The sequence below is a fragment of the Rhopalosiphum padi genome, chromosome 2, assembly GCF_020882245.1.
Source record: "Rhopalosiphum padi isolate XX-2018 chromosome 2, ASM2088224v1, whole genome shotgun sequence".
NCBI classification, from domain to species: Eukaryota; Metazoa; Arthropoda; class Insecta; order Hemiptera; family Aphididae; genus Rhopalosiphum; species Rhopalosiphum padi.
Genome location: NC_083598.1, coordinates 28,849,409 through 28,874,490, shown reverse-complemented (window position 1 = coordinate 28,874,490; position 25,082 = coordinate 28,849,409). Strand labels below are relative to the sequence as shown.

Below are 25,082 nucleotides of genomic sequence, written 5' to 3'. Positions count from 1 at the left end.
GTATATATATTTATAAATTACAACTACAGCTATCTTCATCTAAAATAGAATATTATACAAATTTAAAAATAGAAACAACAGCTATCGAAATACGACGATTTTCTATAAATACTTTTCTAGGAAAATAACTCATTGATTACTGTTAATGGCATTAATAGATCTACTGCTAAACCGCTTAGATGTTTTTGTCAGTTCCGGCTTATACGTCCGTCTTATCTGTTGTAGTTGTACGCGTCGTTCTTGTTTTAATTACCTACTTATATTATTTTTAATTCATTATGCCAAAAACCAAACAATTTGCGACAAATCGTTTGAATAGTTTTGTTTTGGAATATGGTACGGATATATTCAAAACCGACGGAAGTATTTTATTCTGTAAGTTATGTGAAGTGAAGGTCAATTATGATTAAAAAAATTAAAATAAATATTATTTATATAACTTTGCTTTTTTTTTATTTATAAATTTAAAAAAAATATTTGTGAAAATTAAAATGTGTAAAATAATTAAATATAAGTGCATATTTTTAGAGCATATTTGTACTTTTTTAAGTGCATTAAGTTCCGAGCCCTATTGATTAGTTTTATAACATTAATCACACGTCTTGTAATACAGGTCTATTCCACTGATGTCTGATAGACAGCTAGAAGGTAGTGTTATCGAACATTTTGTTAATTTGATACGTACCTACTAACTATTGGATTATTTATGAAAGAAAAGGATGAAATTAAGCGTGTTTAAATTTGTTGATGTGGTTTGAATTGATTGGAGTAACTAGAAAAATTTAACAAGATACTACATGACACACTTATTAATTCTGTATTTCTATCCAGTTTTGAATAGAACCACTCATTTCAAGATCATAGTAAAATGATAAACGCAATAGTATAATTTAAATTCACCATGAATAATATTTTGAATTACAAAAATATAATTAACATCTTTATTTTTCGTTTAATATCTGATTACATAAAATTTAAACTTTTAAATGCCCCTAGATATAGGTATTAAAAAACAATTGTGTAGGTATACTCTATATCAGCCATCAGGGGTGGTAAATTTTTTAATCTTGGCAAAAATTGCATGATTTTTGTTTTTTGTGTTAAATTATTACAATTTTATATAAGTACACAAAACAAGAAAAATGTCTTTATTCAAATGTATAAATTGTGTTTTGTTAGTAATAAATAGGATACTGCTCCCCCCCCTAAGGATGGCCTTGGGTTAGGGAAGACATTATTAGTATACATGATTGACCCACCTCATTCTGGTAATTTATATTTTTATTCATGGAGTTAAATCAATACATTTTTTCCGGTCTCTTATTGGCTTAGTTAATAATGTATGTATAAGATTAATATATTGTATTCATAATAATAAAAAAAAACTATTTACCTAATCAATATAACTTTTTTGATTTTTAATACATTATTATAACTGTAATTTATATGTAGTATTTGTAAATAAATTTATTATTTTAAAGTAGCTAATTTTTTTTGTGAATTTAGCTTATACAATATATGTATGAAAATGTAAAAAAATTACTTTTCCATAATCTGTACATAATATTTTCACTCAGAAACAGGTAAGCATGAATTTAATGGACTACTATTTTTATCTAAAAATAAAATAAAAAATATCAAAACTGACACATTCCTTGTTTCAATTGGAACATAAGATAATATAAATATCTATGTTTTAATATTAGACTAACAACCAATTGATAAAAGTGAGACTGTGAGAACTAATGTTTCTGGTAGATAGAAATTTAATAAACCATTTTTGTGAAACAGGATCAATAGTCATTTAATAAACCATTTTTTATATGACATCATACAAAATAATACTATAAGATTTATAAAAAGTGTATATATTTACGAGATGAACAAAATCGAAAAATTTAAATCAGCAGAAATTAATAATTTAATAAAAAAAAAAAAACAATATAATAATATGAAATACATACTATAATAAAAACTAATATAAATTACTATATTTAGTAAACTGCTTAAATGCACTTCATTGGTTTAGTAGTACGGTCTTCGAGGATTATTCTGAAACATTAAATTAATATTAAGATTAAACACATTACACCTAACTTGTTGTAAGAGTATAAATTATGGTTTTTATTTTGTTAAGAAAAATTAATGTAAATTTATCATACTAAAGGATTAGGACGAAAACGATACGCCAACATCATTCGTTTTCGATAGGCATCAAATTCATCATCATTTTGTCTAAGTTCTGATGGTCTTTCAACACCCAAACCATGATTTTCATTATGAGATCCACCTCTGAAAAATACAAATATTTCATTTTAAAATATATCAAAAATTAGTAATAAGTACACTAGTACTTATTCATAAAATTTTAACAAGATATCCAATATCTAGGGTATGCAAACAAAATTACTTATTAACTGGCTCGACAATACCAGTACCACTAGATCCTAAACCTTGCCCTTCAGACCACCCAAGTTTTTGTAACATCTGAAAACCTATATTATCTTCTTTTAATTTAAACTCTTTATAATCAGACAAATCAGGCTCGCGATCTTCTCTTAAAGCAGAATACTAAAAATAAAATAATATTGAGTAAATATACTAAATATACATCTATAAGTATTACTTATAATTTAAATTCAAAACCTTTTCCATAAATCTAGCAAGTTCATCAGGAGGTAAAAAATCACCAATATGATGTTTATCTTTAGACTTTTCAGTTAACTCTTCAGCCCATCTTTCAGTGGCAACCATTTCCTCTTTTCTTAATTTATGTTCCCATGTACCACCTTCAGTATCTTCATCACTATCATATTCATATTTAAATTTTCCAGCTCTTTGTAAACTTTCCAATTGTTGACGTTTTTTTAGCATATCTTGATATAACAAATTTATCTGTTGTGATAATATAATTGGTTATAAAATAATATCCATGCATATTTTATTTATTTAATTTATATATATCATTATATATGTTAATATTACTTTATAATGATCCTCTGCTTTTTTCCAATCTTCTTCAGATAAATTTATTGTTCCAAATGATTGCATAGCATACTGTATTAAAGCAGGATCATTTCGTCCAACTTGACTTATCATGGGTCCAGACATACCAGGCATACCAACTAATCAAAAAAATTGTAAGGATTAAATGATTAGTAAAAAAATAGTTAAAATGTTGAATAGTATTTAATTACCAAGTTTTTGAACATTAACTGGTTGGGGAATACTTTGATTGATTGTAATAGAAGAATTCCCACCAACTGTTGAAGCAACTGTAACTTTAACATTATCATTTGCCCAGCGACTTTTACGTTTACGTTTTTTATTAGTTCCATCTTCACTATCAAAGTCTGTAACTGCTGTTTGATTTAATAATGTTTGAGGTTTTATATCAGTTGGTGTCAATTTATTAGCTATCATTTTTGCTTTTAAGTATCCAACTCTTTGTCGAAAAATTGTATAGGCTGGAGAATTTTTGTTTCTCAAAAATCTAAAATATTTAATAATATTTAAACATTTTAAAAATACGCAAATATGTATACATACAATAAATTAACATCTTGGGGTCGTTCTTGTAGTATGATATTTTCAATTTCATCACCATATTCAGCAACTGTAGCTGCCAAACTTTCGACATCCTGATTGTCAAGAACTGCTTGTGGTTCACATCTCATCACTGTATTCAAAGCTAGACAACTCCGAATCAGCTTAATTTGCGATTAAACGCAAACCCCCTCACCCAAATTCCCACAAACAACCCAATTTACATAATAAATTATAAATGTATAGATGTTTTTTATACATAAACTACAATTTTTCTGAACAGTACCTCTCGAAACCGGAGTGTAAGTTTCAATTGTCTGAGGTGTTGCATTCAATATATGTGCTGCATCTGGAGTTGGTCCCAAAGATACGGTAGATGTTTCAGTTACTATAAGTGATGGTTGCTCATCAGCATTACGAGGTACAGTTGTTGTTGTTGTAGTATCTGTAACTATTGTAGCTGTTAGTGGAGAAGTCTGTAACGGATATTGTTGATAAGGACCATGAGGAATAGTCATCTGTAATATAATTTTAAGTTAAGTATATAACAAGTATAATTATGATGTTTATGAATACTACAGTATACTTGTTAGTTTATTACTTTTGAATTATTTTGTGATATAAATACTGGATTTTGTGGTTGATACATTGAAGTTGGTTGTGAAATTTGTAAAATTGGATGTGTGGTAACTATTGATACAGTAGGAACTTGGACCACATTGGTCTGAGGTTGAGGTTGGATTGAAGTTACTTGGACAGATGGAGTGTTATAAAAGTTGGATGGTTGGTATGATTGATTAATATTATATCCAATAAACTGATGATCTGGAATAAAGGGCTCAGGTTCTTTAAATGCGTCTATACAATAATTTGACTCTAAAACATACAAATTATTAAAAAAAATCAACAATAATTAATAGTTTTAAAAATTTTCAATATTTTCACTTATTTACTAAATTAATATAATATAGAGGTGATTCTTTAAACAGTAAACAATTATAATCTTAAAAAGTATTAATGATTTTAAAAATATTTCTTTGTTCACATAAATTTAGTCGTAACAAAATTATATTTAAAATATAAATTATAACTCACTATTTTTATTATTATCATTTTTAAGTACTTTAGTTATTCAAACAACATAATTTATTTTTAGTTTCATATTCATTTATTTTTACTTAAAGTTCTTATGTTATAACTAAGTCACAGATTTCATGCAGTAATTTTTTTTTTTTTTTTTTTTTTTTTTTTAATAATAATAATAATAACAATATTTTTTCTATCATGGAAATAAGATACAGTTATATGTTTTTATTTTATAATACAGTGAAATTTTCAATTAACCGTCACCGAAGGGATCATAAATAATGACCGTTACATAGAGGTGACCGTTCTATAGAGGCGATCGTTAACGGAAGTTTTACTGTATATACATAAACATTCATCATCACTGATAATGCTAAATCATATAAGATTAAAACTTAAATAGTACAAATAGATTTTGTTTAATATTATGTTAAAAACAAATGTTATGGTATTTTTTAAGTTTTCTAATGTTATTAATGCAAAAAAACATATTATTTTAAGACATTTTGTTTTTTAGGAAATTAAGATGCATGCTGTAGTTATAACTAATAATTAGTAATTATTTACATGCTCATTCAAAATTCTATTTTCAGACATTAAAATTTTCAGAAAAATATGTTGTTTAGAAATATTAAATTAAAAACAAATAATAACATTCAAAAAAGTTAAAAATACAAAAAAATAATTATGTTGTTTTTTTTAAGGACTAAAAGTAGTTTTCAAAATAGGTAATAGTACTTATACTTTCTGAAATTATAATGATTTACTGATAATAGAATTTCCTTGTAAATAATTTCAGCTTTTAAATTAAACAATAATTTTGCTTCAATTTTTTTACCTAGAAATATAGTATACTCTTTGAGAATATTTTTAAAAATTTAAAAATTATATTATTTAGATGTCTTAAAATATTCTTATTCATACCTAATTTTGGTCCATGTAAAACTTTTGGTTCAATATTATTTTCAAGATCTTTTGTATCTAAAAATATAAAAATGTTAATAAATTAAATTTATAAACATATAATATGACATATTTTGTACTTTATGTACAAAATATAAGATTATTTTAAATATTTTTAAAAACATTTATGAATAATATAAAAAAAATAAAAATATTTTGTTTTAGGATTCAGGTCTATGTATGTATGGCCTAGTTAGATCATGGCATTCAGATGATACTCTGCTTACCTACAAGTTTATCAACCACAACGGTTTCGCTAGAATTTCCCATAAATGCTATTCTATTGTCGTTACTGATATTTAGAACTTAAGAGAAAATAAAATAGTGACATGATTATAATATTATCTTAAACAATAGATAACCAAAGTGGCACAGTCATATTGTAATTAATAATTCTAAAATATTTATATAATATACATCATTGGATTCTTTTTATAAACAATTTTGTAAGAAACTTTTGGGCAGAAGCAAGATTGAAAATTGGAAAAGTATAAAAAAAATATAAAAAACAGATTTTACCAGAAATATCATCTTTTTCAAAAACATCGGCTAAACTAGGTTTATTCTTATGAGCTCCTGTTGACTCATATGGTAATTCTTCATTTGAACCTTTTGCTGAAGTCTCGTTCCTGTTCAAGCAAATGTATTGATTTGAATAAATATTTTTAAAATTAACAAAACTATAAGAATAAATTTACTAACTTTTTTGTACTCTTAGATTTTTGATAAAATGATTTTATTTTGTCCAATTTTATTGCATTTTTAGTAATAGCCAAAGGTTGTTGTGATTTATTTTCTCCTGTTAATTCAGCAATTTTCTTTTTTTTTTCTTCAAATCTAGCTTGAATTTCACGTTTTTTCTGTTCAATTAATTGTTGTTGCTTTGACATTTCTTGAAAACGTTCACTTCGGGACTGTTTAGATGGAGTTGTTTCAGAAAACTTTCCATTTCGAAACATTGTTATAAACTTTTTTGTATATATTCTATGCACAGAATAAATTAATATCAGAATATGTTTACAAATTAATAATAAAGGTAAACATAGTAATATAGTATAGTGATATAGCAGGCATAGGCGCAATTTGAGTTTTAAATTTGGGGGGGCTATTATAATTTGCATGTATGTACTGGATGTATGCTCCCTGAGATATATAAAGGTGGAAGGGGATATATATAAACCATTTTGGGGGGCTATGATTGATTTTGAGGGGGCTTAGTCCCCCAAGCCTCTCTAAAATTGCGCTTATGATAGCAGGGCCTTACTGCCTTACTGCCTTACAACCCTCAAGCACAACACAACATTTTTGAAATATTTAAAAATATTTTTAATATCTTGTGAATATATTAATTGAAACAAAGCCATTTCTTAAAAAATTATTGTTTGAATATAGGTTACTACAAGTCTTTATACTAAATTGATGAGGAACCCAAGTTAATCCTACCAATATTAACAAATTATTACACCTCTCTCCTACAAAATAAAGAAACAAAATTCTAGCAATGCCAATGGGTAAAGAGTGCTAAAAATATGAAATTAATTGTATTTTTGTTTAAGTATAATTAAATGTACTTACAGTATGAATAATAATTTTGGTATGTTTAATAGAAAATCAACAAAATAGGAATTTTTGTTTAGAGAGAATATTAAGAGTTAAATCACATCATAAGAGTACAATAAAAAAAATTATATTTGTTTCATTACACAAATGTTTAAATAATTTCAACGCACAAAATATAAATTTAAAATAAATAATTAAATATTAAAAAAGAATAGTCGCATTAGTGAATATAGACTAAATAGTAAGGTACAACTTTCAGTATTCAGTTCTAAATAGTGAAGACGTGAAGTACTGAAGTCTAAACAGTAAACAGTGAAAACCATGAGATACCTAAATTGTACTCTCTTTTGATATGATTTGTTATCACTTATCAGGGAAAACAGACAACACGGCACTGATAAGAAATATAATAAAAAGTAAAATTTCATCAGATATTTAGATATTGAATACTTAACTTATATTTTATAATAATTCTTGATAAATTAATGAATTAATAAATATTAAAATATATTGATGCATAAATTATGATAATGGATATTTTTTCAAGACAAAAAGATAAAATTTAAATATTTGTACAGTTGATGGATTATAAAGGTATGTTATAATTGAACTATTATGCATACAAATTAAATATTTTATTCAGTTTATTATTTGTAATTTCAGATAAAATAATGCGTAGATCTCACGGAGGAAATTATTATGATCCACTGCCTTCAAGCAGTTCATATGGTGGTGAGTTTATTGAAACAGAGAACGATGATTTAACAGAGCAACTAAAAGATAAGGTGAATACTTTGAAGTCTCTCTCTATTGACATTGGTGCAGAAGTAAAATACCAGGATCGCTTACTAAGAGATATGGATCATGATTTTGAAACTACTGGAGGATTTTTGAGTAATACACTTGGTCGAGTTACAAGACTTAGTAGAAATAGTGGTGGCTATAATATGCTGTATCTAATTTTATTTTGTTTGGCAGTATTTTTTATACTATACATATTTTTGAAACTGAAATAAAAATCTGTAATGTATTATATATTTATTATTATTAACTACTGTGATTGGTTATTGAAATTCCATGTTTTTCAAGTACATAATCATTAAAAGATTTGAATTATATATACATTTTAATAAATTAATATTTTACAGATTTTACTTTTTATATTTTTATTATAAGTACCTACCTATTTAAACATTTTAATAAAAATCTGATTATTCTACTGTTATTTGTTGTTAAATTTTTAGAGATATTGTAAATCAATACAAAATTGTTAAAGATTTCATTCAAAATTAAGTATTGTTCTGTCATATATTTAAAATGTTTATAATGTTAATTAAGAATAAAAATATGGCTCTTTCGTAGAAAAATAGCATCTAATAACTATAAACATTGATTGCTCTTTTTTTTGGATAGTTCTTTTTATATATTATGCCAGACAGAAATTTTTTTCATTTTAGATTTTAATGAATGTATTAATTTTATAATGATGTGTTTTTTCTTTTTCTTTCTATGTTATATGGAGGGGGAGGGGTCAAAAGTGAAAAATATCTAAAATCAAATTTTATAATCCTGAAAAACACAAAAATAATTAAGGAAAACAATACTTTTACGTTAAATATGACTTATGTTAAATATTAAAAATACTTTTAAAATACTTATAAAATAATGTATTTTACAAAAATTCACAATTCACAAAGTATTTTTTTTTTAATTTTTACAAATCTACATGCCTAAACCGTACCTACCTAATACTGTACATTTTGAACATTTTACAATCAATTTTCTGAAGATTTTTAGAGATAATAACATGTTGGCCCAAAACAGTTAAAATATGTTCTTTTATAAAGTCAATTTTTTCGAAATTTTTATCGGAACTTTTTTTAATATTTAACATTTTACTATTTATTTTTATAAGAAATTGATAAAACTGATTTCTTTATAATATTTAAATGTTGTTAAAAATATTTCTAAAATTTATTCAGAATACTTAAAAAATACTTTAAAAAAATTTAATTTAATTTAATTTTAATTTAAGAAATGTATCAAAGTTTAGAGCCCCCATTTCATTGGCGCCCGAGGCAAATGCCTCAGGGATCCAGGACAATTGGTCCCCACGAAAAAATATCGTATACAGACAATTGGTCCCCGTTATAATTTTATACTTGGACAATTAGTACCCGGCTTAAAAGTTTAATACAAAATATTTTTTTATAATTAAACATTCTTTAAAATGTATTTTCAATAATATAATACTTTTAGAATTTAATAATAATTATTTGTTTAAAAAAAAATAAAAATGAACATAATAATAAATTAATAAATAATATTATTATAGCCGAATAAAAAAATAATTTAAGCATAACATAATAATTATAATTTATCATCTTTTGAAAAGTTATCAAAATTATTACAAATAGAAACAATGTTTTTTTCCATGTCGCTTAAAAGTTTCAAAAAATTATTTAAAAAAAAAACATCATTATTTTTTGTCAACGATATCATTGTTGTTGAATTAATTAATTTGTATCGATTCAATAAAATTATAAATATTTGGATGTTTAATTCTAACAGTATTTTTAAATTTATTATTAAATGCTTCAGATTTTGTTGTTAAAAATACATAATTTGTTTAAATTTTATATTGCTTCAAAGCTTAAAAATTGAATGCAGGGTTATTCTAAAAGTCGCCTCATCCTTGCTACGGCCCTGCTATAATGGCAAAAAAACGTGATTTTATTTTTATGAAATATAAATGTTTTGTATGGAATTTACATAATAAATTCGATACTATTGTGAAGGAGAAAAACGACAATATTATTTAGAAATATATAAAATTAAAAAATACCTATTTAGTAAATAAAAACAAATAATAAAAATATAGACATATATTTGGATTCCAATAATTATCCTATTATTCGTATTGTTTGATTAAATCTGCGCTCAATCGGGTTGTGAAAAAGGTAAACTACATTCAATTGAGTTGCAGCCACCAAACCAATTGGTGGAAACACCGGAAACCATATCGTATTTGCTATTCTTACGCAGACACGGATATACAATAAAGGGTGCACGGGAGCGATGGCTTCGCCAAATTTTCTAGTTTTTAAAAAAATGTAATAATTTTATATTATTAATAGGGGCTAGTGAAACTCGATTCCGGTGTGTAGAAGTCGATTAGGTACCGTATATGTATAATAATATTATTAAAACCACGGACCACGGCTTTAGATGTATAAATCTTAGTCCGTGATTAAAACTTATTTATTTATCATCAGTTGCATTTTGCATATTGACAAAAAATCTATATTGTCATATCAGTTCTCATTACATATTACAAATTTATAATTTTAAGTTTATTTTAATTGATTTAAATTACATTATAATTACATTATTACCAAAAAAGTTGAGCATAATTTTTTTCAGTAGTATTTTCTCCTAGGTTTTTTGGAACAAATGATTTGTGGAACTACAGAAAACAGAATACAGATATTATCCATTTGTCCCACTTCACACCCAAGGGCACCATGTAGATAACAATTTAGTGATATACAGTCGCGGTCCGATCAGCTGATCGAAAGTCATTTTTAAATAATGTTTCGTGCATTTTGTGCGTGAACGGTCACATAGATCCCTCGACAGCTAGATCCCGATGACTAACTGACGCAAGAGGATCCAATTGACGCATGAGGATCTAATTGTCGGGGTATTACAATAATCATAAGGATCTTAGTGATCTTACAAATTAATTAATTTTATAATTAGTATTGTTAACTTTTAATTATCAATGTATTTAAATGCTTTTACGTTATTATATCGTAGTAACACTATAATATAACAGTTGTTATCTAGCATAATCCATATAATTTTTGTTTAATAAAAAATTAAAAAATATTTTCTATTATAACCTAATGTTTTAATAATACACGCATAAATTATTTCATAAATAAAGCTTTCATAATGTTAGGTTTCGTTTATACATCTAATAAAAAATTAAAATGTAGTAACTGAAGTTACTGAACATTTCACTTCTCAGTTACAATAGCCATAACTCATGTCTGGTCACCATCTTATAATTTTTTTTATATTAATCAGAATAGTACCTATATAACTTAGTACACAACTATATAACTATAGCTACTATTATATTATTATTATTGCTTAAAAGTCTTAACTCAATTCATATTCTCACTCCCAGTCTCAAAGGTTAGTCGTAAGTCCATTGGCGCCGATCTATATTTCATGTTATGGGAAAAAAATGCTGGTGTTAGACCCACCTACTAAAAAAACGTTTAGTTAGTTACGTTCGAATGGTACTATATTTTTTTCTAACTATATACATACAAGATACTGCATAACAAACTATTTTTGATTATCACCCACCCATAAATATTTCTGGGGAATTTTCACCAGTTCATACCCGTGTTCGGCGCTACTGTTAGTACATATACCACATTTGAATATTGACAAAATTGTATATTTTAACGAAAAATAACGATTAAATTATAAGTATAATTATCTATTTTGTTTTAAGTTATTACAAAAATATTATTTAAAGACACCAATTCGCGTATTATTATTTAACACTATAACAGTGAATAGTATTCAAAATATTATGTAGATTAGTTTTAAGCTGTTAATGCCATAAACTTATTAACACCTGCAGTGGCGGCTCATCAGGGGTCTTTGAGACGGCGGACTCACCAATAAAAAAAGTAGTAAAGCAATAAAAAAGTTTGAAGAAAATTGTAGTACCTATAATTTAATATTTTTGTCTATTTGGAAAATAATTATGATGGTTTTTGATATTAATATTGAATATTGATAATATTATAATATTTTTACATTAATAATGAGAAGACGGGTGTCATTCAATAATAATACGGTCGAAAAATATCGATAACAACAACTAATTACAAATTTATGCGATGCCAATGGCAGAAACTTTGAATGAGTCTAGTCTCAATGTCCTGAACAACATCTATACAATCTACCCCGCCGTGCATATAAAATTTGTATAAGTACACAATTGAGTTTCTCGAACGGCAGACTCCCAAATAAATTTAAATGTCTGGCTAATAATAATATTACAACATAATAATACAGTATATAATCTATGGATATGGATCTATCATATTAATCTATCATCTATGGTAATCATTAATCTTCGCTATTCGTCGGAGACGATTGACGGTTGTAATAATTTTAACGGAGAAAAAAATAGACGTACAAATCGATAAACCGTACTTTAATATATATAATATTTTACACGCATATGTCGTTCTGTTCAGCTTATTTTTATGAAATATATCAATATCTTCAATTCGAAACGTGGTAAAGACGGACGAGGAAAGGTGTTCCTGGGTCGGCGATGTGGTTACTGAACGTGTGGACATTAAATATCAAATATGACACAACTAAGTTTCACAAAAAAAATCGATGTTTACGTGAGTTTGATTTTCTATACTTTTGGAGCTTTAATTTACTTTTTTAGACATAAAATAAATACATACTTATTGCACCGGACAATCTGCTACACGCCGAATGACGTATACGTATGCATATTTTATTAACGCGCGATGCATAAAATACGTGAGACCAAAAATACATAATCGTCATATTAGTATATTACCAGATCCCAGACCCATTTTATATAATAATTTATATTTATATTAATTGTATAAATAGCATTTTTCATTTTTAACCGGCCGAGTACCCGACTAATATAAGTTTTTTTTATCCCTAGCAAAAATAAAAAGTTTTCTGAAAAGACGCATTAATATTTTTTTATAATTGTCTGAATTTTGGATTTTGATGACATTATTAGATTTCATTTCATATTTCTGTGATAACTATTTCTGCTCAACCGATATTGTTTTTTTGTAGTAATTTAAAAACGAATAACTGTAGTTATTTGAAAATTTCCTCAAATGTTAATGTTTGCATTTCTTATACATATTATAATTTTCAAAATATTTTGACTATACACTTTAGCCTATAGGATAAAATAACAATAGCATAATACCATAAATAGATGCATTTATTATATATACATATATATATATATATATATATATATATATATATATATATATATATATTAATATCGCAAATTATCTGAGCATATATTAACATTAGAACCTATTGATTATTTTAAAATCAGTAAAAAATAGTATGAGTAGGTATATATTATTCCTAAACAGGTCGGTACCGAAACGGGAATGATATAGTCACATGTATATATAACGAGTCGAATGTGAATAACTGCTTATATTTAGAAATTGATTTTATTGATTTTGTAAGTCCTTCTTTATTATACGTAGATCATAATCTATTAACTATTTAGTATGTAATATCAGTTTAATGATTAAACTTTTAAATATTTTTAAAATTATTAATCATTTAGTTCAACCAACCCGTAAACTGCTGTATAGCTACTTATAGTAGGTGACTACAATACTACATGTAGACTAGGTTAAGTATGTCACTATAACGAATTTGTACAATTTGAATTCAATTTTCAATATATAATGCATTAATACATTGTGTACAATGTAAAATTATGCTGGTCGAAGATAAATGTATTATCGAACAGTCGTCAAACAACAGCCTTCAGTACATGACGAGTACTCTCATTTTCATAAAATATTTCAACAATTTCATTCCGAAGCGTAAAGAAGACGAGTGAAGAAATAAACTATAGCTGTTTCTTCGGTGACGGTGCACGTTTGAACTTTAATATGGCACAGCTTGATTTCGCCGAAAAGCGTCGAAGGATACTTACGTAGGTTAATTTTCCTATTATTTTAGGGGAGGAATAAATTTAATTTTTATACTTTAATTAAATATTTATTGACTTCTACAAGCTGTTACCCCGATGACAGACCTATATTTTATTTTCGATCGTCCAGTCCAATGAAGTGATCAGCAACCGGCGGGTTATTGTATATACGAGTATACGACCCGTTTTAAATTCTAAAACACTGAAATTTTTTTTTATTTATATTTTATTATTTTAATGTTCTAGACAATATTTTTTTCCATAGTAAATAATTTAAGAATATAAATTTTTCATTTTTATCTGGTCTGCAAACTGTTTTTAATTTGTGAATGTAGCCTGAGAGTTCAAAAAGGATACCGATCATGCATTAAGGATGAAATTTCCAAGAATAAAACAAAGTCGTTATAAGTACACCTTAGAATTTAGATCCTGGATATGTAGCGAAAAATGTATAATGATTTTACAATTATGTAGTTTATTTAGATTACTTAGACCTATATTTTATTTCCGATAATAGCCGGCAACCGGCGGGGTATTGTATACGACCCGTTTTAATTGTTTTAAATTCTTAAACGATGAAATCTTTTTTTAAATATTTTATTATTTTAAAGTTCTAACTTCTAGATAATAATTTTTTTCATAGTAAATAATTTAAGAATATAAAATTTTTATTTTTGTCTTGTCCGCAAACTGTTTTTAATTTGTGATGTGTTAAAAGGTTAAAGTTAAAAAATAGCCAAGAATAAAATTAATTCGTCAATTATACCTTGGATCCTGGACGTAGCAATGAATGTATATTGATTTTAAAATTACTTAGTTTTTTTTTTTATTTGTTATGAATTCTTGTAGCAAATATGATATATTTAGTACTTTGGGTGGTTAATAGTAAAATAAAATAAAAATTTCAGATCTTGTCATAATATCGGAAATACTGGAATCATTACGCTATAATGCTATATACTTCAATACTTGTATAATTTCGACAAAATTAATTAATTTACTAAGTTTTAATTCAAAAATGCTAATCATAGAATGTTGAAAATTTTACCAACTGTCTACATTATGATTTCCTATACATTGTATAATTATAAAAACATTTTAACAATTTTAAATAATTATATTTTTTTTTTTAAGCCGATAAAAATTATTGATAGCAAATATGATTTAAAATTTAATACAGTGTTCCTCATCAGTCACTAAATTACTGCAATAAAAAATGTATAGTCACGATATTATATTTTTATAAACGTTTAAAATCAAAATTTTGATAAATTTTGTCTAAATCTATACAATTTTCAAATTATTTTTTCATCAGATATTTATATAATAATGTCTTTTTATATACAAATTTAATATAGTAATTCTCATTAGTTTTTTTTAAATATAACAAATATAAAAGGTTTATTGGAAAGTCACATTATTTTTTACGACTGAAGTTCAATATTTTATGACTTATTGAGTATTAATTTTTCATCCCAAAAAAAAACTATTTCTTGTAAAACGATTTTTATATTGTGTTATAGACTATAATACTATACATAGTTTAAAAACAAATAATCTGATACACCGATAACTTAAAGTCTTAACTAATTTTTTATGAGAGTATTTCTTATTTATGTTATTATTTTAAAAATATTTTCAAACTATATATATGTAAACAATATTCTTTATTTTTTTATATATTACAAATTTTTAAAATGTTCAAATTATTTTTTCATTAGTATTCATATAAATATTTTCTTTTTATATCTACAATTTTAAAATGTTTTATAGGAATTCCCATTAGTTTTTTTAATGCAAAAACAAAAATAAAATGCTCACTGGAAACTTATATTATGACTGTTTGAAGTTCAATATTATATAATTTATATATAAATTAATAAAATATGCGTCTACGGTCTACATCGATTACATCATCCGGGTAGCGGATTTTTCATAAAAATGAATATATTTTATTTTAAGTTTAAAAAGTAAATTGATTACCTAAAGCATTGACTAGTGACTAGGTACTATTTGTTACAAGAAACCACAATAAACGAAATGTATGAATTTTTTTCTGTTATGATAGGTGTCTTCAGACACAATATATACAGACAGTGGTAATTGCATCTAATGTAATAGATAAGTAAGATTAAGTTAAAACACTGCGCGTGATTAGAATCAAAATAATGCAGAAATAATAACTTAGAAACATAACGATATTAATCATAATTCTTTTTTTTAAATACTTAAAAATATAATTATTTTTATTTAGTTCACTATTTTCATAGATTAAATTAAATAATTTGTAATCATCTTCATTAAAATAAAATATTAATACTTTGCAATATCTATAAAGATTTGGTCTAGTTTATATGTTTCAATTTTACGTATGTCAAACAGCCAAAATAGAAAAATAGATCGTATAATATCACAGAGTTCTATAAAAAAAACCATAGATTTATCATATAATAATCGTCATCTGTGGCAAACGACAATCGTTGTCATTTGTAGGAGACGATTAACAATTCTAATAATTTTATTGGACAGTCGTCAAACAACAGCCTTTAGTACATGACAAGTACTCTCATTTTCATTTCATGCTGTTTATTTTCATAAAATGTATTTTTATTCTCATTTAGAATCACGATGAAGATCGGTATGAAGAAAATTTGCAGTTTCTTCGGCGTCGGTGCACCACTACGTATAGACTGAAGATTGACACAACTCGGTTTCCCGGGAATAGTCTACGATTACGTAAGTTTTTTTTCTTATTCTTTTTTAGGATTAAATTTACATTTTAAACTTAAAATAAAATATATTTATTTATATGAACAATCGGCTACCCGGACGATGTAATCGACGTAAGCACATATTTTATTCTACTATTCACGCTGGGTGACGTATACGTATGCATATTTTATTACCGAACGCGCGATGCATAAAATACGTGAGACCAAAAATACATAATCGTCATAGTATATTACCAGACCCATTTTATATAATAATTTATATTAATTGTATAAATAGCATTTTTCATTTTTAACCGGCCGAGTACCCGACTAATATAAGTTTTTTTTATCCCTAACAAAAAAAAAAAAGTTTTCTGAAAAGACGCATTAATATTTTTTTATAATTGTTTGAATTTTGATGACATTATTAGATTTCATTTCATATTTCTGTGATAACTATTTCTGCTCAACCGATATTGTTTTTTTTGTAGTAATTTAAAAACGAATAACTGTAGTTATTTGAAAATTTCCCCAAATGTTAATGTTTGCATTTCTTATACATATTATAATTTTCAAAATATTTTGACTATACACTTTAGCCTATAGGATAAAATAACAATAGCATAATACCATAAATAGATGCATTTATTATATATATATATATATTAATATCGCAAATTATCTGAGCATATTAGTTAGAACTTATCAATTAATTTTAAAAACAGTAAAAATAGTATGAGTATGTATTATTCCTAAACAGGAGGGTACCGAAACGGAAATGATATGCGTGACTATATGTCATATGTGTATAACGAGTTGAATGTGAATAATTGCTTGTATTTAGAAATTAATTTTATTAATTTTGTAAGTCCTTGTTTATTATATGTAATAGATTATAATCTATTAACTATTTAGTATGTAATATCAGTTTAATGATTAAACATTTAAATATTTTTAAAATTATTAATCATTTAGTTCTGCCAAACCGTTTAAAACCACGCGTTAATAACCGTTATAAAATTATAATTTAAAAAAAAATTCAGGATAATATACAATTATTATGATTTTACGTATGAAATTAATTAGATACCAAAAGTTTCGTATGCAAGACAGCTGAAATATAATAATGAATCCTATAAAATCACAAAGAGTTCTATAAAAAAAACATTATTATAATATTTTTCATAATCCATGGCAAACGACAATCGTTGTAATTTGTAGGAGACGATTAACAATTCTAATAATTTTATTGAACAGTCGTCAAACAACAGCCTTCAGTACATGACGAGTACTCTCATTTTCATAAAATATTTTAATAATTCCATTCCGAAGCGTAAAGAAGACGAATGAAGAAATAAACTATAGCTGTTTCTTCGGTGACGGTGCACGTTTGAACTTTAATACGGCACAGCTTGATTTCGCCGAAAAGCGTCGAAGGATACTTACGTAGGTTAATTTTCCTATTATTTTGGGGTAGTAATAAATTTACTATTTATACATAATATAAAATATAAATGTTTATTGACTTCTACAAGCTGTTACCCCGATGACAGACCTATATTTTATTTTCGATCGTCCAGTCCAATGAAGTGATCAGCAACCGGCGGGTTATTGTATATACGACCCGTTTTAAATTCTAAAACACTGAAATTTTTTTTTATTTATATTTTATTATTTTAATGTTCTAGACAATATTTTTTTCCATAGTAAATAATTTAAGAATATAAATTTTTCATTTTTATCTGGTCTGCAAACTGTTTTTAATTTGTGAATGTAGCCTGAGAGTTCAAAAAGGATACCGATCATGCATTAAGGATGAAATTTCCAAGAATAAAACAAAGTCGTTATAAGTACACCTTAGAATTTAGATCCTGGATATGTAGCGAAAAATGTATAATGATTTTACAATTATGTAGTTTATTTTCTGTCTGCCATGAATTCTTGTAGCAAATATGATCTATTTGGTACTTTGGTTGGTAAATAGTAAAATAAAATAAAAAAAACTCAGATCTCGCCATAATATCGGTAAAACAAAAAAGCTGGAAATATTACCATATATATATGGTTTTATTTTTTGGTGAACAATTTTACCAAAAAACTATTGAAATAATAAAATTATAATTAAAAAAAAAAATTCAGGATATACAATTATTATGGTTTTACGTATGAAATTAATTAAATACCAAAAGTTTCGTATGCAAGACAGCTGAGATATAAAAATAAATACTATAATATCACATAGAGTTCTATAAAAAAAAAACATATGATCTATCACATTATTACAATATTTACATCCGTGGCAATCGACAATCGTCGTCATTCGTAGAAGACTGTTAATAATTCTAATAGTTTATTGAACAGTCTTAAAACAACAGCATTTAGTGTATGACAAGTGCTCTCATTTTTATAGAGTATTTCAATAATTTCATTCTGAAGCGCAAAGAAGACGAATGAAGAAATAAGAGCTAGCTGTTTCTTCGGCGGTGACGATGCACGTTTGAACTATAAATGTGGTACAGCTCGATTTTGCCGAACAGCGTCGAAGAATACTTACGTAAGTTAATTTTCCCATAATTATGGAATATTAAATTTATCTTTTATACTTAAAATAAATATTTATTGACGTGTACAAGCTGCTATACTTGGATGACAGACTTATATTTTATTTCCAATCGTCCAATGCAATGGCCGGCAACCAGTGAGCTATTGTCTACGGCCCGCTTTAAATTCTAAAACGACGAATTTTTTTTTTAATTTAAAGTTCTAAACAATATTTTTTTGCATAGTAAATAATTTAAGTATATTAAATTTTTATTCTTTTCTTGCCCGCAAACAGTTTTTAGTTTGTGAATGTGGCCCGAGAGTCCAAAAAGGTTGACCACTGGTCCAATGTATAAAATAGCCAAGAATAAAATTAAGTCGTCAAGTATACCTTGGATCCTGGACATAGCAATGAATGTATATTTATTTGACAATTATGTAGTTTCTTTTCTGTCATAAATTATTGTATCAAATATGATCTATTTAGTACTTTGGGTGGTTAATAGTAAAATAAAATAAAAAATTTCGAATCTTGTCATAAGATAGAAATCACAAAAAAACAAATGTATTATTACGCTATATACTTGTATAATATCGACAAAATTAATTTATTAATTTAATTTTAATTAAAAAATGCTAATTATAGAATTTTGAAAAATTTACCAATTATCTACATTATGATTTCTCTATAGGTAAATTGTATAATTTTAAAAGCATTTTCATTATTTAAAACAATTAAATTTTTTTTTTTTTTATTAAGCCGAAAAAAATTATAGATATGCAAATATGATATAAAATTTAATACAAGCTTCTTCATCAATCGTTCACTAATTTACTGTAATAAAAAATGTATAGTCACGGTATATTTTATAAACGTTTAAAATTAAAATTTTGATTGTATTCGGCTAAATCTATAAAATGTTCAAATTATTTTTTTCGTTAGATATTCATACCTATAAATATTTTCTTTTTATATCTACAATTTAAAAATATTATATTGGAATTCTCATTAGTTTTTTTTTACCAAAAACAAAAATAATATGTTTACTGGAAAGTCACATTATTTTTTATGACTATTCGAAGTTCAGTATTATACCTATAACTTATTAAATGTTTATTATACACCCACCCTAAAAATAAATATTTTTTCTCAAATAATTTTTATATTTTGTTATAGTTCAAAAACGAATAATCTTAGATACTTAAAACTTTAATTAAATTCTTATGAGAGTATTTCTTACAAATAGTATTTTTTCAAAATATTTTGAAATTATGTATATTTACGATATTTTGTTATTATTTAAAACATTATTTGTAGGGACATAAAAGTTTTTTGTACATGTTATACTATACGTACACAATGATATTTTTGACATACGTAGATTAATCTTAAGATATTATTTATTCAAATTATTTTACGAAAGGGTTGTACCTATTAACTCAAAAGTATATAACAAGAATATAATACGGTATAAATTATATTTATTATTTATACAATATTATAATAATAATATTATGATTATTGCAATGTTTTCGGAAAAAATGTAGGTAGCTTGTCAAACTTTACACAAAAAAAAATAAAATACTTAGCAATATCAATCAACATATAATATTATAAGTCATAATACATCAAAATTACACTTATTAGTTATTAATGAAGGTTCACTGACTTCAAATTCAAATTTCACACACTAATTACAGTAATAAACTTAATCACTAATGTATAAAGCAACACTGTAATAATTACTTCTTTATCTTTAATTCAATGTAATTTTTGATTATTTTGTAAAATGGACAATGGTACTGAAAATTGAATTCCTCAAAACATTGACTAGGTACTATTTGTTACATGAAACCATAATAAAGGAAATGTATGAATTTGTTTCTATTATGATAGCCGATAGGTGTCTTCAGATATATATATGTAAGTTTACATGTAAGAATATGCAGTGGCGGTTTTGGTTGTATTTTTTTGGTGAGGCAACTTAGTATCACTCCCCCCCTTCATAACAAAAATTAAACTTCATAATAATGGAATTTAAAAATATAAAAATAATTATAACTATAATAAAATATAATAATATACTTAAATTACTTTAATGTTAAATCAAAGCACGACAACACGCGTAAACAAATTTAAACGAATAAGCACGACTGCACGAGCGATGATTCGAACGAGAGAGATATAAACATTATAAACTAACAATGAAATCGGTTTCATCAGGCGCTGTGACAATAATAACGGTTTATGATTATCCAATATCAATATTATGTTGTTGTTGAACGAGCCGTAGACATGGCTGCGGGCTGACCATAGTACCACATATATTTTTAGTATCAGAAGCGATGAAAAAGTCGCCTCACTATGATCATTTGCGCAATTCAGCTTATTTAACAGTCGCGTGCATTTGCGTAGTCCGTACATTCGCATGTGTGTGTAATTAATGTACACAAGTTACAATTCTGACGTCATAGGGAATATTTCCGCCGGCTGAATATGAGCGTTTGTTAACGGAATTATTATTTCGTGCATTTCTTATCGGTTTATCGCTATTTTTGGTAATAAACACGGAATAATATTATACTATAATAAAATAAATGATTATTTATATTATTAAACTTCGTAAAGAAGAATTTATTTCAAATAAAATCATAAAAATGTTGAAAATTATTAGCGAAATGTTTGCTATCGGTGAGCCAAAAAATATACACTTTTAGAGTATTATTTGCTACAAAATTTTAGGTAACTCACTTGCCTCACCACCAAAGCCGCCACTGAGAATATGTAAGATTAAGTTAAAGCACTGCGTGATTAAAACCAAAAAAATGCAGAAATAATAACTCAGAAACATAACTATAATTATTTTTGTTTAGTTCACTATTTTTATAGATTAAATAAAATAATTTATAATCATCTTCATTAGAATAAAATATTAATACTTTGCAATATCTATAAAGATTTGGTCTTGGTCTATAGTTTATATGTTTCAATTCTACGTTAATATGTCAAACACCTAAGATAGAAAAGTAGATCGTATAATATCACAAGGAGTTCTTATAAAAAAAAACCATAGACTTATCATATTATAATATTCGTCATCTGTGGCATACGACAATCGACGACATTCGTCGAAGACGATTAACAATTCTATAATAGTCTTAATGAACAGTCGTTAAACAACAGTACATGACAAGTACTCTCCTTTTCATTTCGTGCTGTTTATTTTCATAAAATATCTTTATACTCCCATTTAGAATCATGATGAAGATCGTATGAAGAAAATTTGGAGTTTATTCGGCGGCGGTGCACCACTCCGTATACACTGTAGATTGGTACAACTCGGTTTCCCGGGAAGAGTCGACGCTTAAGTAAGTTTTTTTTATTATTCTTTTTTGGGATTAAAATTATTTTTTAAACTTAAAATAAAATATATTAATTTATATGAACAATCCGCGCTAGTCAGACGATGTAGTTCAGGGATGGCAAATAGGTGGCACGCGTGAGATTTTCGATGGCACTCGAAAAACTTTCATTTGTCCATATATATTTATAATAATAATATATATTTCACAACGACGTATTGTTATCTTATCTTTTTTTTTATTTAATAGTATTTAGTACAGAACTATGACGGCTCAGATATCTTATCTTTATTATTATAAAATATAATTTATAAAAAAAATTATAAAAATTATTAATTATCCCGATTTATTCGATGTGCAAGATTTTAATGATTACTATCTTAATTGGATGGGATTAGAAAATTTAGAAATGCAGTTAATCGATTTGCAAACTAATCCAATTTGGACAAATAAATTTGTGAATATGCGAGAGCGTATCGAAGAATTGGAACGTCATCGAATATATAACGAAGAAACAGATTGCGGTGTTGACAACATAATATTAGAAGTATGGAATAATATTCCAGAAAATTTTTCTTCTGTCAAAAAATTAGCAATTTTATTGTTAACAATTTTTTCTTCAACATATGCTTGCGAAAGTCTCTTTTCGGTATTAAATCATACACATTCAAAGGCTAGGAACATATTAACGGAGGAAGATTCGGCAGCATGTATTGCTTTGCAATCAACATCATATCAACCAGATATAAAAAACCTTTCAACCAAAATGAAGCAAAAGATTTCTAACAAACAATAATAATTTAATATTTTTTTCACATTATTTCCAGTTTTACATAATTTTCTACATTAAAATCAATAATTTTTCATTTATATTTTGTATTTGTATTTTGCTGTGTTAATAAAAATAATTATGGCACGGCTGAAAATTTTTTTTTGAATTATGTCATAAATTGGCACGTAGAAAAAATCCTATTTGCCATCCCTGATTGTAGTTGATGTAGACGCATATTTTATTCTCCAGGGTCCAATGAAAAAATAGTACACAATGCCTACTTATTTTACTCATTACTTATAGTAGAAAAAAATTGTGAAAAATAACAACCGGGTATTATTTGTATTATTCGCATTATATTATATTAAAATAGTAGTAGAATAGTACACCTTAGATCCTGGACGTGGACGTAGCGAAAAATGTATAATGATTTTACAATTATGTAGTTTACTTTTTGTTTGTCATAAATTCTTGTAGCAAATATGTATCAATTTGGTACTTTGGGTGGTAAATAGTAATAAAATAAAACAAAAAATTTCAGATCTTGCCATAATATCGGAAAAACAAAAAAACTGAAATAATTACGCTATATCCTTATATAATGTCAACCCGGAGGACAATTGGCAGTATCATTAGGAAGCTGATGAATAACAAAAAAAAGTGTCGCAGGGCCGTGTTTGTTTAATACTATAATTTTTTGAACAGTAGTACAGTATATTATGAATATTTACTTAAATTATATTTAATTTTTATGGTTTTTTTCAGATAATATACTGTACTACGGTTTTAGGTGTTCTTTTTATTTTAAAAATACATTGAAAAATTACCAATTTTTTCAATTTTTTTTCTTATCACAAAGCAAGTTCGTTTTTGTGTATGTTTAAATTTATATTTTTTATAGTTATTGTGCTGTTTAACTTTCTTATAAAAGAGAGTGAGAAATTAAAAAGGTGGCCACCGAACAGAAAGTTAAACTGCAATATACTATAATTTTTTTAGTTCTTGTTTACATTTTTAACTGATAAATTATGAATATAAAATTTAATTTAAATTCAAAAATAAAAGAACACCAACATAGATATCTTAAACATTGAAATTTTACTATAAGTTTAAATTACATTTAATCTGCACATTATTTGAAGTTTTATAGGATCGGAACATTTAACTGGATCATGGACGACTATCCACCGACGAAGAATTTGTCATAGAGCTGATGGAAAATGTGTCGGCACTCGGCTTCGTTTCAACACGGAGGACGTCTGGCAGCAGCAAAAAGATATTCAATTGACGATAATCAACTGTCGAAAGGATTTGTTGGTAATATAATATAATTTTTAGAATCGTAGTAGGTATGGTATACCTTACATAAATATATAATATTTATTAGTGAAGAAGAATTTGTCACAAAGCTGATGGGAAATGTGTCAGCACTCGGCTGTATTTCAACACGGAGGACGTCTAGCAGCAGCAAAAAGAAATTCAACTGACGATAATCAACTGTCGAAAGGATTTGTTGGTAATATATTATAATTTTTAGAATCGTAGTGGGTATGGTATACCTTACATAAATATATAATATTTATTAGTGAAGAAGAATTTGTCACAAAGCTGATGGGAAATGTGTCAGCACTCGGCTGTATTTCAACACGGAGGACGTCTAGCAGCAGCAAAAAGAAATTCAACTGACGATAATCAACTGTCGAAAGGATTTGTTGGTAATATATTATAATTTTTAGAATCGTAGTGGGTATGGTATACCTTA

The 25,082-nt window shown here is 25.9% G+C and overlaps 2 protein-coding genes and 1 long non-coding RNA gene across 3 annotated transcripts; 2 read left to right on the top strand and 1 right to left on the bottom strand.

Annotated features, from left to right (window-relative positions):
- Positions 1 to 1,849: 1,849 nt before the first annotated feature.
- LOC132920896 (uncharacterized) lies at positions 1,850 to 7,464 on the bottom strand. Its single transcript, XM_060983623.1, has 13 exons — positions 7,171 to 7,464; positions 6,298 to 6,579; positions 6,115 to 6,224; positions 5,557 to 5,613; positions 4,148 to 4,422; positions 3,833 to 4,064; positions 3,550 to 3,691; positions 3,198 to 3,493; positions 2,986 to 3,125; positions 2,647 to 2,895; positions 2,411 to 2,571; positions 2,163 to 2,292; positions 1,850 to 2,052 (listed from the first exon to the last, which is right to left on the bottom strand). Exons 2-13 carry the CDS (start codon positions 6,552 to 6,554, stop codon positions 2,026 to 2,028), a joined length of 2,076 nt encoding a protein of 691 aa, XP_060839606.1. The 5' UTR covers positions 6,555 to 6,579; positions 7,171 to 7,464; the 3' UTR covers positions 1,850 to 2,025.
- A 94-nt stretch (positions 7,465 to 7,558) lies between these two features.
- LOC132920897 (BET1 homolog) lies at positions 7,559 to 8,309 on the top strand. Its single transcript, XM_060983624.1, has 2 exons — positions 7,559 to 7,749; positions 7,819 to 8,309. Exons 1-2 carry the CDS (start codon positions 7,737 to 7,739, stop codon positions 8,169 to 8,171), a joined length of 366 nt encoding a protein of 121 aa, XP_060839607.1. The 5' UTR covers positions 7,559 to 7,736; the 3' UTR covers positions 8,172 to 8,309.
- A 10,771-nt stretch (positions 8,310 to 19,080) lies between these two features.
- On the top strand, positions 19,081 to 24,629 carry LOC132923179 (uncharacterized). Its single transcript, XR_009661111.1, has 3 exons — positions 19,081 to 19,198; positions 22,441 to 22,554; positions 23,862 to 24,629. It is a non-coding gene; the product is annotated as an uncharacterized LOC132923179 (long non-coding RNA).
- The last annotated feature ends 453 nt before the right edge of the window (positions 24,630 to 25,082 follow it).